The following is a 17,609-nucleotide window of genomic DNA, read 5'->3' as shown; positions in this document are numbered from 1 at the left end:
CAATAGTTCGAGACAAGAAGAAAGGAATGAGAGATGAGACTAGGGAGGGAAACTTTGGTGTGGTCATGGATGGCTATATATGTCATGCTTAGATGTTTAGACTTGGTTCTTGTAGGAAAACCTTAGCCACTGGAGCATTTCAAGCAAGAAAACAGTATTGTCAGATTATTTATTTTTGAAAGATCATTCTCACTGCAGTGTAAGCAATATTAACACTGGCAATAGGGAGGTTTCTTAGAAGGCTGTTGAAGTAATCTAGGCAGAAGATAATGGAAGTGAAAATATAGAAGTAGATGGCTTAGAAACTATTAAGGGGGTAGAATAGATAAGTGGCAGATGGACTATAGAGAAAGAGTTGAGGATGACATCCAGTTTTCTGGCTTAGGCATTCCTTGAAATAAGAGGAGGAAGGGAAGGAATGATAGTTTGAAACATGTAGAATTTGGGATACTTATAATACATTCAATTGGAAGTCATTAAGAAATTGAACAGTGGCATCCAGAAAATGAGAGAGCGTTCTGTTGGAGATAAAGATGGGGGTGATCATTAGCTATGACAGGCAGTATATTATCTTTATAGCGCTCATAATTACAGAGCTAGAATTGTAAATAGAAGCCAGTGATTCCATGTCACATCAGTGTTTTCTTCTGTAAAGTACTATTGAAACATAGACATTTAGAAGTGATAAAATGGGGCAGAAGTTAACATGCAGTGTTGTCTGTATTCTGAAATAACTAGAAAGGAATAAAATGAAGGTGATAAAGATGAGAGCTCTGTTGCTTCAGAAGTTCTGCTTGTTGACCAGCAGAGGGCAGTCAATTTTGAAGCTCAGTATTTTTCTGTCCTGTGTTCCCCTTTAAGGCCTAGAAGCTTGGGTATTATGAATATAGATTTTCAGTGTTCTTGTAACACTGGGTCAGGTATCCAGGACACATTTATTTATTTTTGCTTCTGAGACTTAGAAGATGTTCAGTTTTTTTTTTCTGGAGCCAGGTCTTCATTTTACTCCCTATTTCTCACGTTTGGACCTTGTTTCCTCCTTAAAGCTGAAAAGACTTGAGCCATCCCTTAAGAGCTGCCATGGTGGCATGAGGTTGGGACTTAGTGTAAATCAGGTAGAATCTGAGAATGTCATGAATCTTTGCCTCTTGATTCCTCTATTAAGAAATTCTCAGTTTTTGTGTTTGGTTAACTATTCAGATTCAGGGACACAAATTTTGCTTTTATTAGTCTTAGGATTCAGGGAATTGAATGAAAGAGATTGACTTTTAGTTTCTAGAGACAATATTGATAAGCTTAGTTGATTCTGTTCAGCAGCAGGCTCCTCCACTATTTAATTTGAGGGGTGTAAGAAAAACTTACTGTCCACCTGTCACATGTCTGAAATGCCCATCAGTCTACTTTGGAGCTTTAGGCATTCAAGGCTCCTTTAAAATTCAGAAATTTCGGCCGGGCGCAGTGGCTCACGCTTGTAATCCCAGCACTTTGGGAGGCCAAGGCGGGCGGATCACGAGGTCAGGAGATCAAGACCACAGTGAAACCCCGTCTCTACTAAAAATACAAAAAATTAGCCGGGCATCGTGGCGGGCGCCTGTAGTCCCAGCTACTCGGAGAGGCTGAGGCAGGAGAATGGCGTGAACCTGGGAGGCAGAGCTTGCAGTGAGCCGAGATCGCGCCACTGCACTCCAGCCTGGGCGACAGAGCGAGACTCCGTCTCAAAAAAAAAAATTCAGAAATTTCACTGAGAGGGATAAGGTAAGTATGGCAGCACAATTTGTGTGTTCAGTAACCAGTGATTTAGTGAAGACTTGAGAGAATAGGACCTGGGTAGGAAAAGTTTAACTAGTTTTAACTATGGGATGGGAAAAAAGGTCTGGAGCTAGAATTACACTGTTTCCTGTTTGTAAACCCTTCAGTGCCTTCCTACTGACTAGGGAATTCATTATGAGAATAGGGCCAACATTTATAGAGCGTATGCCATTCTCATTTAATCTTCAAACCAGCCATATGAGATAATTAGTATTACTATCTCTAGTTTGCAGATTGGGAAACTGAGGCACAGAGAAATTAAGTAATTTGAAATTGCCTATGGAGGAGACAATGAGTGTTTGCCACCATTCAGTTCTGTATATCTTATGCCGCCTAGCACAGTTCTTGCCCATAGTAGGTACCCAGTAACCCAGATAATTTTGAATGGAATCAGAACATGGACTAGCATGAAGCTACATTACCGTGGATGGTGGCTCTTGGGAGGAGAGGCCCGTATGGAGTCACTGCAAACCCCAGCAGGATTCCTGAAGTCACTGGGTTCATAAAGATGTCCTTTCTGCTTCTAACTTAGTAAAGCAGTCATCTAATTTAAGGATATGTGGAAAAAGAAGTAGAAAAATCTTTAAAGGTTTTATTTCACAAGTACACTGCTGTATTAAGTTGAAGGGATAAAAATTGGATTACTAGTTATTTTTAGTTATTTGGTATCGTTATTGAAATGGTGTTATTTATCTAAAATTGGTAACTGATGATTTTCCATTTTTTCTTGTTAGAGCAATAGAGTTCCTCAAAAGTTTCATTATAAAAACAAGAAACTTAGTTTAGTGGTATAACAAAACAAATTAGGTGAGATAAATTGTTAGTGGGCTGGGTAACATTAATGAATAACAATTATGAAGGCTAACATAATTGATCTGGCAATTTTAGAAGATGTTAACATTTAGGTTTCAGTCGGCTTCCTAGGACATCTGTTGTGCACCTGGGAAATGAATTGGTTGTTTCATCTTTCATTTTCACCCAGGCGAAGAATCCAGATTAAGGAATATCCTCATGTAGAAAGTTACATGGGAAAACCTTCTATTTCTGAAACGAAGAGTACACTAACAATGAGAAGAATAAACAGCGTTTTTTTTTTCTTCTTACAAACTCTGGGCCCTTAACCACATTAGTATTCTTTGTGATTTCTAATGTGACCAGAAATCAGTCCTAGTCAGCTCTGGGGAAAGGACTTGGTGAGGCAGAGGAAAATTAAAACTGATGGTGAAAAAGCAGGTTTGGTTTTTATGGCTGTAAGTTATCTGTGCACTCTCTGCCCCCTTGACTGTGAATAACTGAGAGTAGCTGGTTATTCTGGCCAGGTCATTGTGATTGACAAGTTACAGTTGTGGACTTTGCCAAATCATAAGCTCAGGAATAAAAATGCTATTTATTTTGTATTCAGATTCAAGAAAGATTGACTTTCTAAGTTAGCTGCTATTTGGGGGAAGAGAATGCTATCACCTTCGTAAAGTTGTGAATTATGAAAGACATTTCTGTTGGGTTACTGAATGTCCCTTGGGGTTTTTTTCATTTATAACATTGCCTCAGGCCCTCTGCTGCATCCTGTTGGAATGACCTTCTTTTCAACTCTGTGCTGGCAGCTGTAATATGGCTCTTTCCCCTGAATCCTTCAGGCTTGTCACATGACAAACATGAACTGTGACCCCTTTGTTCTTTACTCAGATGATTCGGTCTCTATTTTTTTTTTTTTTTCTGTTTGACAATTTTGCCTTATTGTCTTTCCTTTCCCCCGACTCTTTGCTTCCATGTTAATTTCCTTCTGAGGCAAGGTTTTTGGGGTAGCAATTTAATTTTTTTATTGAAATATAGCATCAATATAGAAAGTACACAAGTCATAAGCTCACCACAGTTTTCACAGCATGAACACATTCATGTAGGCAGTAGTTAGATCAAGAAGGAAACATCACCAGAACTCCAGAAAACTTCACTCTCCTTCTAATCACTTCTCATCTCCCCCATGGGAACTCACTCTCTTGACTTTTTTTTAGCTTTGCCTGTTTTGGGACTTGGTAGAAGTTGAATCATACAGTATGAATTCCTTTGTGTCTGGTTTCTTTCATTGAACATTTTTGTGATACTCTTTCATGTTACCCAGTCATTATTGCTGTGTATTATTCCATGGTATGACTATTCCACAATTTATTGTACTCTTAATGTACTCATTCGGATTGTTTCTAGCTTAGGGCTCTTGTGAATGTAGTCATCCTTATACATATCTTTTGATGAACCCATGGCATATTTCTGGGTATTCACATAGATGTGGAATTGTCAAGACATTGCGTCTGTCTAGCCAGTTGTTTTAAAATTTCATATAAAACACCAAATTACTGATTTTAGGAAAACTCTTAGAAGATTTATAAACATGTAGATACAGTTTTAGCATAATATATCTAATTTATGGCTAAAGAAATTGCCTCTAGTTAAATGTATTATAGTTGTTTTTTGTTTTTTTAAGACAGAGTCTCACTCTGTCACCCAGGCTGGAGTGCAGTGGCGTGATCTTGGCCCACTTCAACCTCTCCCTCCCGGGTTCAAGCAGTTCTTCCACCTCAGTCTCCCGAGTAAGTGAGCTTACAGACGCACACCACCATGCCCAGCTCATTTTTAATTTTTTTTTGTTAGAGATGGGGTTTTACCATGTTAGCCAGGCTGGTCTTGAACTCCTGACCTCAAGTGATTTGCTTGCCTTGGCCTAAATATATTGTAGTTTTAAACGGGTTACTCCTGTAAACAACAAAATTGCCACTCACTGCCAATTACATGTTTTAGTAACTTTCTTCCTAATATGTACTTTTTATTCAATTTTCCAAACAAAACTGAGCTTTTGGTCCCATTCTGCAAAAATCTTATGAAGATATTTTGATGGTAATAATTTACAGTAGTTAAAATTACATCTGAGTTACACCATCTCTGAGTGTTGATGCTAGCAGAGTGACATGCTAGTGCTTCACTGCCAGGCTTAGCTGAAGTTCCAGAGGCTTACACTTGTACAAATTGCATTCATTACCAAGAACCCTGCAGAAGTGGCGAGAGACTGGCTCTATACTGTAGATGGGCTCTGGGATAAGTAGCCAAACAATTGTGCAGCTGAGACCAATTTTTTTTCCTCTTAGAATGTGGACTTTCCAAATTTTTTCCATGGATACTTATGAACAAGTTTAACTTAATGAGTATAAAAATATGACTGCGATATCATGTCCCTCAAAAACTGGGTAGTATCTCTTAAAGAAGTTTTATTTGTCCATCAGATAAAGTACCCCTAAGTCACGCTGTGAACATGCATGGAATTAAGTTTGACTGATTTTGACCATGCTGTTTTGGAGACCTTAAGGGATTTCCTTCCCCTCCATCAAAACAAAACAAGAAGCCCAAAAAGGTGGAAGGAGTAATTAAAATTTAATGGTTATAAAAGGACAGTAACAGAACCAGATTTTCTTCCTATGTTAGGTAAATATCTTTCCTTATGTATGTCTTTTGGGTGGATAAAAGAGAGTTGCCAGTACTATTGAGACGTTTTTTGAAACAAAGGATTTTGTTTTGAAACAAAGGTAAAAATTAAAGGATTTCATTTTTACAAAATTATCCTTTGAGAGTTTTGTGTTTTTCTTTTCTTCCAATTAAAAGTAATAGTATATAGACATATTGGTAATTCATATTGGTAAATATATTCAGAAAACTGTCTTAATTACAGGAGTGTTGTGTTTGCGTCATCTTAAAATGACATTTAGAATTCATGTTGTTCTGTTTTAAACCAGTACATTTAGTTTAGAAAATATTGTGGATAACCTGTGTTGTTCTGTGAACTCTGCTAAGCCCTAGAGGAGACAGAAACCATAGTCCTTGTCCTCAGAAAGCTTATGGTCTAGTGGGTATGTGGTGGTGGTGGGAGCATATACAAATTACTATAATACAACGTAAGGTAATTGCCACAGTGAGATTTCCTTGGATGAAGGACAGGTAGACCCATTTGAAATGGGTCTTAAAAGATGAGTAGATTGGCCTAGAATGGCCTCTTTGCTAATCTCTGCCTATTGGCAGAGAAGCCATGTGGCTGCAGTTAAGATGTCTTGTAAAGGAGCAATGGGAAGTGAGGCTAGAGGGAAGGAAGCCAGAGTGATGGGTTTATACCTGATATGGTGGATAATATAGCACAGTGGTTAAGAGCACTTACTTTATTTTTATTTTTATTATTTTCTTTTTTTTTGAGACAGAGTCTTACTCTGTTGCCCAGGTAGGAATGCAGTGGTGTGGTCTCAGCTCACTGCAACCTCCGCCTCACGGATTCAATTCTCCTGCCTCAGCCTCCCTAGTAGCTGGGATTACAGGCATGCGCAACCACACCCAGCTAATTTTTTTATTTTTAGTAGAGATGGGGTTTCACCGTGTTGGCCAGGCTGGTCTCAAACTCCTGACCTCAGGTGATCCACCCACCTCGGCCTCCCAAAGTGCTGGGATTACAGACGTGAGCTACTGTGCCCAACCAGAGCACTTACTTTAGGTCTGATTAGAAACTGAGTCACAGCTCAACTGTGCTATGTGACCTTGAACAGATTGCTTAACCTATCTAAGCCCTGTTTCCTCATTTGATAAATGGGGGCAGCGCTCATATAACTGGCTGCAATTTTGTATGATAGAAAAGAGATAATATATGAAAAGTGCTCAGCGTGGTTCTCAAGAAGCTGCTCTGAGCAATGGGGAACCATTGAAGATTTTGGAACCATGGCCTGGTGGGATCTGAACCATGAAAGGCCTTCATTGTTATTTTTTATTATTGACATACAAAAGACTGCATACATTTAAAGTATACATTTGATAGATTTTTATGTATGCATACAGCTATGAAATCATCACCACAATCGAAGTGATAAACACATCTTTCACTCTCAAAAGATTTGCGTTAAGACCTTTAAAGAGGGAAAGTCTGGCCTGCAATCACTGGAAAGAATGGAGCAAAGTAGAGCCTGGAAATGGAGAAACCAGTTCAGAGGCTATTGCCATGCTGCAGGTGAGCAGGAAAGAATGAATGAGGTCAGGTGATAGGTTTAATGGCCATTTGAGACTGGCTGCTGGAGGACAGGGTTAGGTCTTCATCATTACATTATCTCCAGTAGCTAATCCAGTGACCAGAGGGTAGTGGGCTCTTACATGCTAGAATTGACAGGGTTATGAAAGATTTTTATTTCAAATTGCTTTTCCTTTTATTATTTTTAGGGCTTAAAAGACAACCTTCTTGCTTCTGGGACATCCAGCCTGACAGCCACCAAACAGTTGCATCGTCCAAGAATCACGAGAATCTGCCTCAGGGACTTGATATTTTGTATGGAACAGGAACGGGAGATGAAGTATTCTCGAGCTCTATACCTGGCCCTTCTTAAGTGACCACTCCACTTTTCCATCCAGATCCTTGCTATTTACTGCCAAAGAAGACACAAAGAGCATTGTCGCACTGTCCTGAAATTTCAATTTCTGGAAAATAATCACCAACATGAAAGAGCATTGTTTACAGTTAGAAACTTTATTAACTCTTACCTATCCATCTGATGGGGCTCTTACAGACTCAAATTCATCTTTGTCTTCTGAAAATCAGTTATGAAATACACTTTGCACAGAATTAGGCATCTGCCCGTCTGTGCATTAAATTAAAGCAAGTTAAGGCCCTGTTTGTTACTGCCTGCCTCATTTGCCAGATTGTAGCAGGTGAGGTGTCTTTCCCTAATACAGCATGCATTGAGATGCAGGAGAAAGGAAGAGGCATAAGAAAATACAAGAATGACTATTTCATTCTATATTGAACCCATCCCAAAATGGTAGGTTTTCTGGGCTGGAATCAGAAGTTGCTTAGCTAACTATGACAGTCACCTTCTGTACATGACAGGCCACAGAGTAGGGCCTGTGGTGACTTTGGTCGGCTGAGTTCCAATGTTGTCAAAACAAGACAAATGGGGATAGATTGTGCCTGGGGTTGCTAATTCTCTGCTTCACATCACCATATGCCATTTCTGGTACCAAGTGAGGGGACATCCTTGTCAGGCAAACCTTAAAATTGAATCTACTGATATATTTTGTTGAAAAAATGGAAAAGGTGCAAAGTATTAGAAGGAACATTAGGGCGTTGCTTTCAAACTGATGAGGGGAATGTGAAAATGGTATCATAAAACAGGAAATGTGCTGCATACGCCCAAGAAGGGAAGAGGTAGAATCGGAACTCCAAAACAACTGGTACATGTTTTGTTGATGGGCAAAAAAAATCACAGCACAACCAGAAAGGAGAATGTAACAGATGTTTTCAAATTAGAGTATTTCAAAAAGAAAATATTATTTTTTGTTTTGTATTGTTTTAAATCCCAAGAAGGATAGTTTTTGTAGTTCCTTCTGCCATAATATCTTTTAGTTATCCTAAGTTTTAAGCGTGTTGGCACATTTAAAAAATCCTAATTGATGATGAGAAATTTTTAACAATAAGACTTATGTTGGATTCTGTCCTTAAAAGGTACTGTCAATATTTCATTCTTGGGGATATGAGCTCTAAATATGAGAAGCAAGTTATATGTGTTCACCTGAGGAAGAAGCTGACGGACAAAGCAAACCCTCTTTAAAAAAAAAAAAAAAAAAGAAAATTCCACGTGTGTGGAATACAGCTGATGAAAAATAATCACTGTAGTTAGAATCACATACAGAAAAAAATGATTGAATCCTCCAAGAAGGTATTTCAAAAATGGGAAATGCTATACTTATAAGAATTTGGAGGAAAAAAAACCACCTCACGTATGTTCTTCTTCATCCTGTTCTTCACATTGGGAATGTTATGGCCATATTCTACACTATAGTAAATTTTAAATTGGCTACATTTTTTTTGTTTCAGCAAGTTATGTAAAATGCTGTAAATTATGTGTATGTTAAAGGAGTACTTTAAGAAGAGATCTTTATCCAAAGTTGTTTTTGTATATTTAAATGCTTACCTTTATTTTTTGTAAAGTGCAGCATACTCATTTGTGTATAATCTTACTGATCAGATGTTTAAAATTATTTCAAATACTTCATTAAAATACTTATTTTATTATAAGAATAACTTTGCTCAGTCCCTGACTTTGAAAACCATTGTCCTTAGTAGTTAGCCCCTGATGTGCTCAAATTGCCGGGCTGTGAATTTTTCCTAGCTCGGATTGTGAGTTACTTTGGAGTATGGGCATTTTGGTTCCAGAAAGTCACTTCAGATCCAAGTTGTTGTATCACTTTCTTTGAAATAGTTGTAAATTTGCATGCTATTTGATTCACAAAGAAAGCTAAGCATACTCATTACAAAAGCTTTTCTTGCCTATCAGGGTTTTTTAACTAAGGTATTTTTCAAAATTTATTTTTAATATTCATTTTTAAACTTTGTCTTGTGAAATATATCTTACACAAGAAAGAACAAATAAGTGTATCCAAGGTATTCTTCTGTGCAGTTTGCAAAATGGTGGGCTTGGAGTAGATTTGATCTACAAATGCATTCTCCTTGACTCACATGGATTGCCAATGTTTTAATTCCCAAGAATCTATATTTCCATTTCTTTTGAGAAATTAGAAGATCTGGAATCCCTAGCTGTATCCTTTTGTATGGCAACAATCCACCAGAGCTAACCAGCAGCTGTCTATTTTAGATACACAGGCATAAGTTTACCTTCCTTTGCCTGATTCATTTAGGCATTGGAGTTCATGACCCTCTGCCTTCAATATTTATTTTGCAGCTGGGCCTCACACCTGTAATCCCCAGCACTTAGGGAGGCCGAAGTGGGAGGATTGCTTGAGGCTAAGGGTTTGAGACAGCCTGGGCAACATAGCAAGGCCCACCTCTACAAAAAAAGAATTAGCTGGGTGTGGTGATGTGCACCTATAGTCCCAGCAACTCAGGAGGGTGAGGGAGGAGAATTGCTTGAGCCCAGGAGATTGAAGCTGCAGTGAGCTATGATCACACCACTGCACTCCAGGCTGGACGACAGAGCAAGACCCCATTTCAAAACAAAATGTGGCTGGCACGGTGGCTCACGCCTGTAATCCCAGCACTTTGGTAGGCTGAGGTGGGTGGATCATGAGGTCAGCAGTTCAAAACTAACCTGGTCAACATGGCGAAACCCCGTCTCTACTAAAAATATAAAAGTTAGCCAGGTGGAGTGTCAGGCGCCTGTAATCCCATCTACTTGGGAGGCTGAGGCAGGAGAATCATTTGAACTCAGGAGGCGGAGGTTGCAGTGAGCTGAGATCATGCCATTGCACTCCAGCCTGGGTGACAGAATGAGACTCCATCTCAAAAAAAAAGTGTGTGTGTGTGTGTGTGTATATATATATATACACACATACACATATATTTATCTTGGGTGATGAACAGTTAAAAAGTACCAGAAATTCTCCATCTGTTTACTTTTTTAAAGCAACTCTACTGAGGTGTATTTTACATTTAAAAAGTCTACCCATTTCATCTATTTACTTTGATTTGTTTCTATATTTTAGATACAGGGTCTTACTCTTTAGATCCAAGGTCTCACTCTGTCACCCAAAGCTGGAGTGCAGTTGTGTGGTGATGGCTCACCATAACCTTGAACTCTTGGGCTCAGGCGGTCCTCCCACCTCAGCCTCCCAAGTAGCTGCAACTACTGATGAGTACCACCTTGCCCAGCTAATTTTGTAATTTTTTGTAGAGATGGGTCGTTGCTGTGTTGCACAGGCTGGTATTGAACTCCTGGGCTCAAATGATTCTCCTGCCTCAGCCTCCCAAAGTGCTAAGATTACAGGTGTAACCACCATGCCCAAACCCATTTACTTTTTTTGTTTGTTTGTTTTTGAGATGGAGTCTTGCTCTGTCGCCCAGGCTGGAGTGCAGTGGTGCGATTTTGGCTCACTACAACCTCTGCCTCCTGGGTTCAAGTGATTCTCCTGCCTCAGCCTCCCAAGTAGCTGGGATTACAGGGTTGTGCCACCACAGCTGCCTAATTATATATTTTTAGTAGAGGTGGGGTTTCACCACATTGGTCAGGCTGGTCTTGAACTCCTGACCCCAAGTGATCCACCTGCTTTTGCCTCCCAAAGTGCTGGGATTACAGGTGTGAGCCACCATGCCCAGCCCCCATTTACTTTAAATATGACTGAACGATCTTTTAAATGGTCTCCTGCTGAACATCTTTGATTCTTCTCTTTAAAATAAAAAAGTAAAGTTTAATATTTCTTAAGACCTGCATTTGAGGTAAATTTTGTAAGAATTTTGGAAAAACTTTATTTAGAATTAAGAATATTTATACTAGTTAGTCATGGTTACAGCAGAGAACACAAGCAGTGTTAAGGCATATTCTTTAGAAAAATATGGAACCAAGTTCTCAAGCTGATTAGGTTGGACTTTATCTCTTTGCCTAGTTGTACTGTCAACCAACTGTTTATAAAACTTTTTCCTCAGCAAGACTCAGTGATTGTGCAGAGATAAAACTATAATGTGTCACGTGTTTACACATGACCGAGTAGTCAGTTTTTATTTTGTTTTTAACATATCTTTTTAAACACTTTCATATGCCTCTCTGAACTATTTTTTTTACATGTGGACATGATTTATAGCTGATATCAGCATCTTTTTCTGACTTTTTAATACTGCTTAGTATTTTCATATGCATTTCAGCTGTATCACATTGGTGCATTTGCTTTTTTGCCGAAATTGTTTCACCAGTTGGAAGTTGGTCTTCAGTAGATATTTTTGTTATTTTTCTTCTGCTAAACAATTGAGAGACTGCTGTACCAAACAAGAAACCGAAAGTGTTGATCATCATGTAGCTGAACACTGGCTGGTTAGGTGAGATATAGAAATATAAAGTAATAGAGTATATTACTATACACTGTATATAGATATAGAAAGTAATACAGATAAAGTAGAAGCATCACAGCCTATGTAGACCCTGCCACGTTGAATATTTGTAGGAAGAAAATATTCCCAAGGAACTCATTTAAAGACTTCTGGCTTTGTTGGTAAACCACAATGAGGCCAATTTTAATGGCAACTCTTAAAATAATGTTAGGTTGCCATCTCTCCAAGTTCTTTTACCATGGGTGGTACTGAAGCAGTATTGCTATGGGTGAGACACACCCTGGCTTCCCATCTTAGTCCTGCCTCTTTCCAGCATGTGACCTTGGCAAATTATTCAACTTTTCTGTGCCTTTGTTTTCTTGTGTGTATATAATAGGAACCGCCTGTGAGGTGGTTGGGGGACTTTAATGCCTTGTCATATGTAAAGCACTGTTCTAAGTGCTTTATATGTGAACAGTGCTAGAACATGTAGTGAACAATATACAGTCCTGCATCACTTAATGACAGAGACCATGGGGATATGTTCTAAGAAATGCATCAGGCAGTTTTGTCATGCAAATATCATAGAGTATACTTAAACCTAGATGGTGTAGCCTACTACACACCTAGGCTGTATGGTGTAGCCTATTTTTCCTAGGTTACAAACCTGTACAGCCTGTTACTGTACTGAATACAGCAATTGTAATACAATGCTATTTGTGTTTCTAAACATACCTAAACATAGACAAGGTACTACGAAAATACAGTATTACGTGGCACATGGCTATGTATGTTGGTTATTACTGTTTTACAGATTTTGAATGGCATAGTTCTACTTCCTGTCTGCCTCTAGTACCGTTTCTTTTTTATTTATTTATTTATTTATTTTGAGACAGAGTCTCACTCTGTTGCCCGGGCTGGAGTGCAGTGGCACCATCTTGGCTCACTGCAACCTCCGCCTCCCAAGTTCAAGTGATTCTCCTGCCTCAGCCTCCCAAGTAGCTGGGTTTACAGGTATGTGCCACCGTACCCAGCTAATTTTTTGTATTTTTAGTAGAGATGGGGTTTCTCCATGTTGGCCAGGCTGGTCTCAAACTCCTGACCTCAGGTGACCCTCCCCGCCTTGGCCTCCCAAAGTGCTGGGATTACAGGCATGAGCCACTGTGCCTGGCCTCCAGTACCATATTATATTGATGAAAGTCACTGGCTGAATGCATGCACCTTAGTGTCTTATTTATAGATAGTCTAAGATTATGTGAGATTGTTATATATTGCATTGGGGATTGGGTAATGGGGAGGCTAGAGGGAGAAAGGTACAATAATACAGTGGAGCCATTTGACAGAATAATTCTTATGTCTGTGGCTTTGCCTAAAAAGTTTCATGTGGAATTGGAAGCAGTGAAGAAGCCATGTCATTACTTGAAAACACTATAGATACACGGTGAATATTCAAACAGTATAGAAATGCATAGCAAAATAACTATCTTACTCAGACCTTCCCAGGTCCCCTGCTCCCCTCCCTAGATTCACCCACTTTTGCCAATTTCATAAATCTTTCCAGCATAGTCAATATATATATAAGCCCATAGTTGTATATTCCCCCTTATTTGCATATGACAGCATACTGATCTGTCCTTTGCCATTTTCAAACCCCTGTTATTCTTAATTCAATTTATACTGTGTTCCAGGTCAGGAGTCTTGGTAGAATCTTGCTGTAATCTTTGGGAAAACAACACATGAATGTTTCCTCAAGAGGTTTAGTCACAAGTTTTCTTACTATTTTGTAAATCACAGTGTTTCTTTACCAAAGAGGCATGCATCATAAGGGGAGTAGAGATTTCCTAAGATGAGGAGGTGGGTAGAGGGAAAGAAGAAAAGTCATTTAAGGGAAGGATTGAGTATTCCAGTTGTAATTATAAAGTTTCTCTGACAGCATCCTCCCACCATGAACCACTAGTATCCTGGAAACCAACCTGAATTTAGGATCGCTCAAACCTCTTTTCTGTAAGACTTATATTCCTAATTAAAAATTAATGAATAGATCAGAATACAGATGATCTAAATCTGAGATTCCTGGGAGTCATCCCTGATGGGATGCCTGATACCCAAAACACTCTTAAGTCTTATATTCTAGGGCCTTCTAAGGCAAAAGATTGAGAGGCCCAAAAAGAGAAAATATGTTTAGTAAAGAAAATATTTACTTTGACTAGTTTTGATGGTCATATAGGGGAAAAAAGGCAAATTTTGGAAATGTAAGATGGGGACAATTAATATATATACACTGTCCAAATTCAAAAGGTACAAAAGAAGATACAGTAGAGTCCCCCACCTTTGTTGTCTAGGTAAATTGTTCACAGTTTCAAAGAAATTTTAGAAAAGGAGTAGAGGATTATGAGTGATATATTCTCATTGCAGAAAATTTGGAAAATAAAAATATAAGGAAAATGAAAACACACGTGGCACTGTTAATATTTTTATGCATTTCTTTCTAGCCTTTTTTCCTGTGCTAACTCTGTAGATGTTTTAGATCACACTGTTGAGTCAGTGTTGTGTCTTACTGATGTACTTTTGGAAATGCTGGGGGAAATGAGAAGAAAAACAACTAGGAGAATGAAGCATCGCTTTTGAATTCTGTCCCTCAAAGTGATGTTGAGGCCATGTTTCTCATTTCCTCAAATAGCATATGGATTTGTTTAAGGTGTTTCAATTTGCTGTCGTTACGGGTGAAATGAAAGTACCCATTTAGTCTCGTCATTGCTTGCAGGATTCTCTACATGTTAAGGTATTGTGGAAGAAAAATTGCCATAACGCTATGCAAATTATTTAGATTCAAAGCTAGTATAGAAATGTAACTTTTGAGGTTTAGGCTATAGGACTGATAACTTTTCCTATTTGTGATATTAATGGAGGCTTTGCCTGAGAATGAAGGAAAGGTCAGGACTTGATGGTTGGCTTCTTGACGACATCTCATGGCTAGGCCTCCAATTCCCTAAATACAAGTGGGAAGTTGTGCTGGGGGTCTCCATGGGTCCTTTAAACTTTCAACTCTCAATAGTTTAATCTCACTGGGTACTTCTTCACAATATTAATTCTTATAAAAGTGATACTGGTTGCCTTTAATGCTAAGAGAAGGAAGAAAATTGACCAAATAGTGCTTTGTGTCTTCTGTACTTTCTGCCATTATCGAAAAATGTGTGTGTGCTGCTGGGCCAGACCCAATTAAGAATACAAGCATTGCCATTGACCTATATTGGCTGCATCCGTTTTCTAGGGCTGCTGTAACAAACGACACAAACTGGGTGACTTAAGGCAACAGAAATTTATTCTCACAGTTCTGGATGCTAGAAGCCCAAATCCAAGGTCGGCAGGGCCGCCCTCACTCTGAAGGTTCTAGGGGAAAATCCTTCCTTGCCTCTTCCAGCCTCTGGAAGCTGCTGGTTGTGGGAACAAAATGCCAATGTCTGCATCTGTCTTCACATAGTCTTCTCTGTGTCTTTCTGTGTTCTCTCCTCCTCTTATAAAAACACCAGTTGGAGGGCCCTCCTCCCTGAGGGCCGTCACTTGGACAACACACAATTGTATAATCTCATCTTCACATTTAACTAGTTACATCTGCAAAGACCCTGTTTCCAAATAAGGTCCCCTTTTGAAGTTCCAGGTCAATGTGAATTTTGGGAGGATACTGTTCAACCCACCACAGGAGCATATGCCCTTGTGACTTTATATTCAATAGCTCTTCTACTTTCTATCCCTGGCTTTAATAATAGTGAAAATCTTATGGCTAAGATGTGTAGGGGTTGATTTTGTGTCTCTTTACACTGGAAATAGAATCTTGAGGTCTGTCAAGAGACTGGTTTTCACCTTTTTTCACTTCTCTTCCACTTCAGGCAAGGTTGGGAAGTTCCCAGTAGGTGACTGTCCTGAGAAATGTCTTTGGTGTGGTTAAGACAGTGTCGTCCTGGTGTTTAGAGTAGTACCGTATAGTCAAGTGAATGTATTCAGATGACTTGAGATTTCGCACACTGTTTACATGTTAACAGTTCTTAAGGAAATTCTCCACACTATGAGCAAATCATAAATGTATTTCATGTGGAAGTGTTGATTCTAACAGATACCAAGTATTAGAACATTTTAAATATAAACATACCAAGGTTCTATCTCCAAGAACTTCAGGAGACTCTAGTTCTCCTAAAATGAGAACATGCTAATATTTGGAAAATGTCAGTAACTGTTCTCGGTCTGCTTCCAAAAGCAGCTAGGGGTCTGGTACCACTAAACCAAACAAGTTAATTGATCTGAAACTGGCAGGCTTGCTTTTCAGGTGGAGACCTGTGTTATTGGAGATGGAAAGGAGGGAGCAAAACTCAGAATGACTGGGGAGAGATGCATCACCGAGGAGACTTGGAAATTAGAGAAATATCAAGAGTAGCTTTATTGGCTTAACCGCACATGCCACCATTGGGCATTAACCTCTGGAACTGGGAGTTGGTGGCAAGTTGTAAATTGAAGATCACTACGGGCAGTGCAGATTTTTATCAGATTTCTTTTGTGCCTAGAATATTAAACAGATCTTAACTAATTTTTAAAAGAATATGTGTTTTACCTACTATAATTTTAAAAAGCCATCCTCTGTCTACTATCTATGAATGTATTGAATAACTAGACCAATAGTTGGCAGGGGTTTGGGGAAAAGGCCCTTGAAAGTTTCCATATATACTCTAGGGAGAATCTTGCAGAAAAATCTATCTAACGCAGTCTGTAAAGATCCGAAAACAGCAGGCTTGACCTAAGATGTTAACATAGGAAAAATCAGCTACTAGATTCTCACATTTCTTTCATGACCCAGTCTCTTCAATTATCTCTAGGGAGTACTCAGATCTGAGGTACCCAAGATTAAATTTTAACTCATCTTTTGGAAAGATGCAGAGGTAGGCATGGAGATAAGGAGAGAGAGATGTCAAACCAAGCAAAAGAAAGGGTTTTGTAACCTCTATCTGCTTAAGTCTATTCCAAGGTTACTGAGCGATATTGACTATTAAGACGCAGACTAGGTTACAAAGAATGACGATGCTGATGTGGTCTAGTCTACCACACTTAAGCATAAATCCACTTAGAATCAAGCCACATGTGTGAAACCCAAGGTTCTTGATATTCCTGAGCATATCTAAAGGTTACCCAGCTCAGCATTCCATCTACTAAGGGAATTCCCTTCAGCATCCCTGCAGCAAGCCTTCTACTTGAATAATTCTACCTTATCCTAGAATTCACAATTGAACTGTCCTGTTACTCTTCATGTTCTGTCTTGGTTTGATTTTGAAATCTGTCTTCCTGCAATTTAATATTTGGGACTTACTTTTTTCCTCCGAAAGCACATAACAGTAGCAATTTGCTGACCCCTATGTATCAGATACTGTGTCAAACTAAGCATCTTACCCGCGTTATCTAACTTAATCCTCACAACAGCCTTGTGATAGAGAGTGGCAGAGAGGGGCTAGCTATTCACTGAACTCGTTTTCCCTTGGCTGTGCAGCTAGACTACATTTTTAAGCCTCCTCATAGTTAAATGTGGCCTGGTGCCTGAGGTCCAGCCAATGACATGTAGGCAGAAGGGATGTGTGACACTTTCAGATACGGCTCATGATAACCTGCCATGCATGAGCTTTTTATTTATTTATTTGAGACAGGGTCTTGCTCTCTCACTCAGGCTGGAATGCAGTGACACGATCTTGGCTCACTGAAGCCTTGACTTCCTGGGCTCAAGTGATTCTCCCACCTCAGGCTCCCGAGTCACTGAGACCACAGGCACATAGCACCATGTCTAGCTAATTTTTGTATTTTTAGTAGAGACGAGGTTTCGCTATGTTGCCCAGGCTGGCCTCGAACTCTAAGCTCAAGCGATCTTACCCCCTTAGCCTCCCAAAGTGCTGGGATTACAGGCATGAGCCACTGCGCCCGGCCTCCATGCATGATCTTGCAT

At 39.3% G+C, this 17,609-nt stretch overlaps 1 protein-coding gene across 1 annotated transcript in view; it reads left to right on the top strand.

The window, feature by feature from the left end:
* TAF4B (TATA-box binding protein associated factor 4b) overlaps positions 1 to 8,896 on the top strand; it is a 167,913-nt gene extending 159,017 nt beyond the window's left edge. The window contains exon 15 of the mRNA XM_003261982.4: positions 7,042 to 8,896. Within this exon, the coding sequence (XP_003262030.1) occupies positions 7,042 to 7,209 (168 nt within the window). The 3' untranslated portion in view covers positions 7,210 to 8,896. The remainder of the gene's footprint in view (positions 1 to 7,041) is intronic.
* The last annotated feature ends 8,713 nt before the right edge of the window (positions 8,897 to 17,609 follow it).

This window comes from Nomascus leucogenys, chromosome 4 (assembly GCF_006542625.1).
Source record: "Nomascus leucogenys isolate Asia chromosome 4, Asia_NLE_v1, whole genome shotgun sequence".
In the NCBI taxonomy this organism is placed as follows: domain Eukaryota; kingdom Metazoa; phylum Chordata; class Mammalia; order Primates; family Hylobatidae; genus Nomascus; species Nomascus leucogenys.
This window is presented reverse-complemented; position numbering and strand designations above follow the sequence as displayed.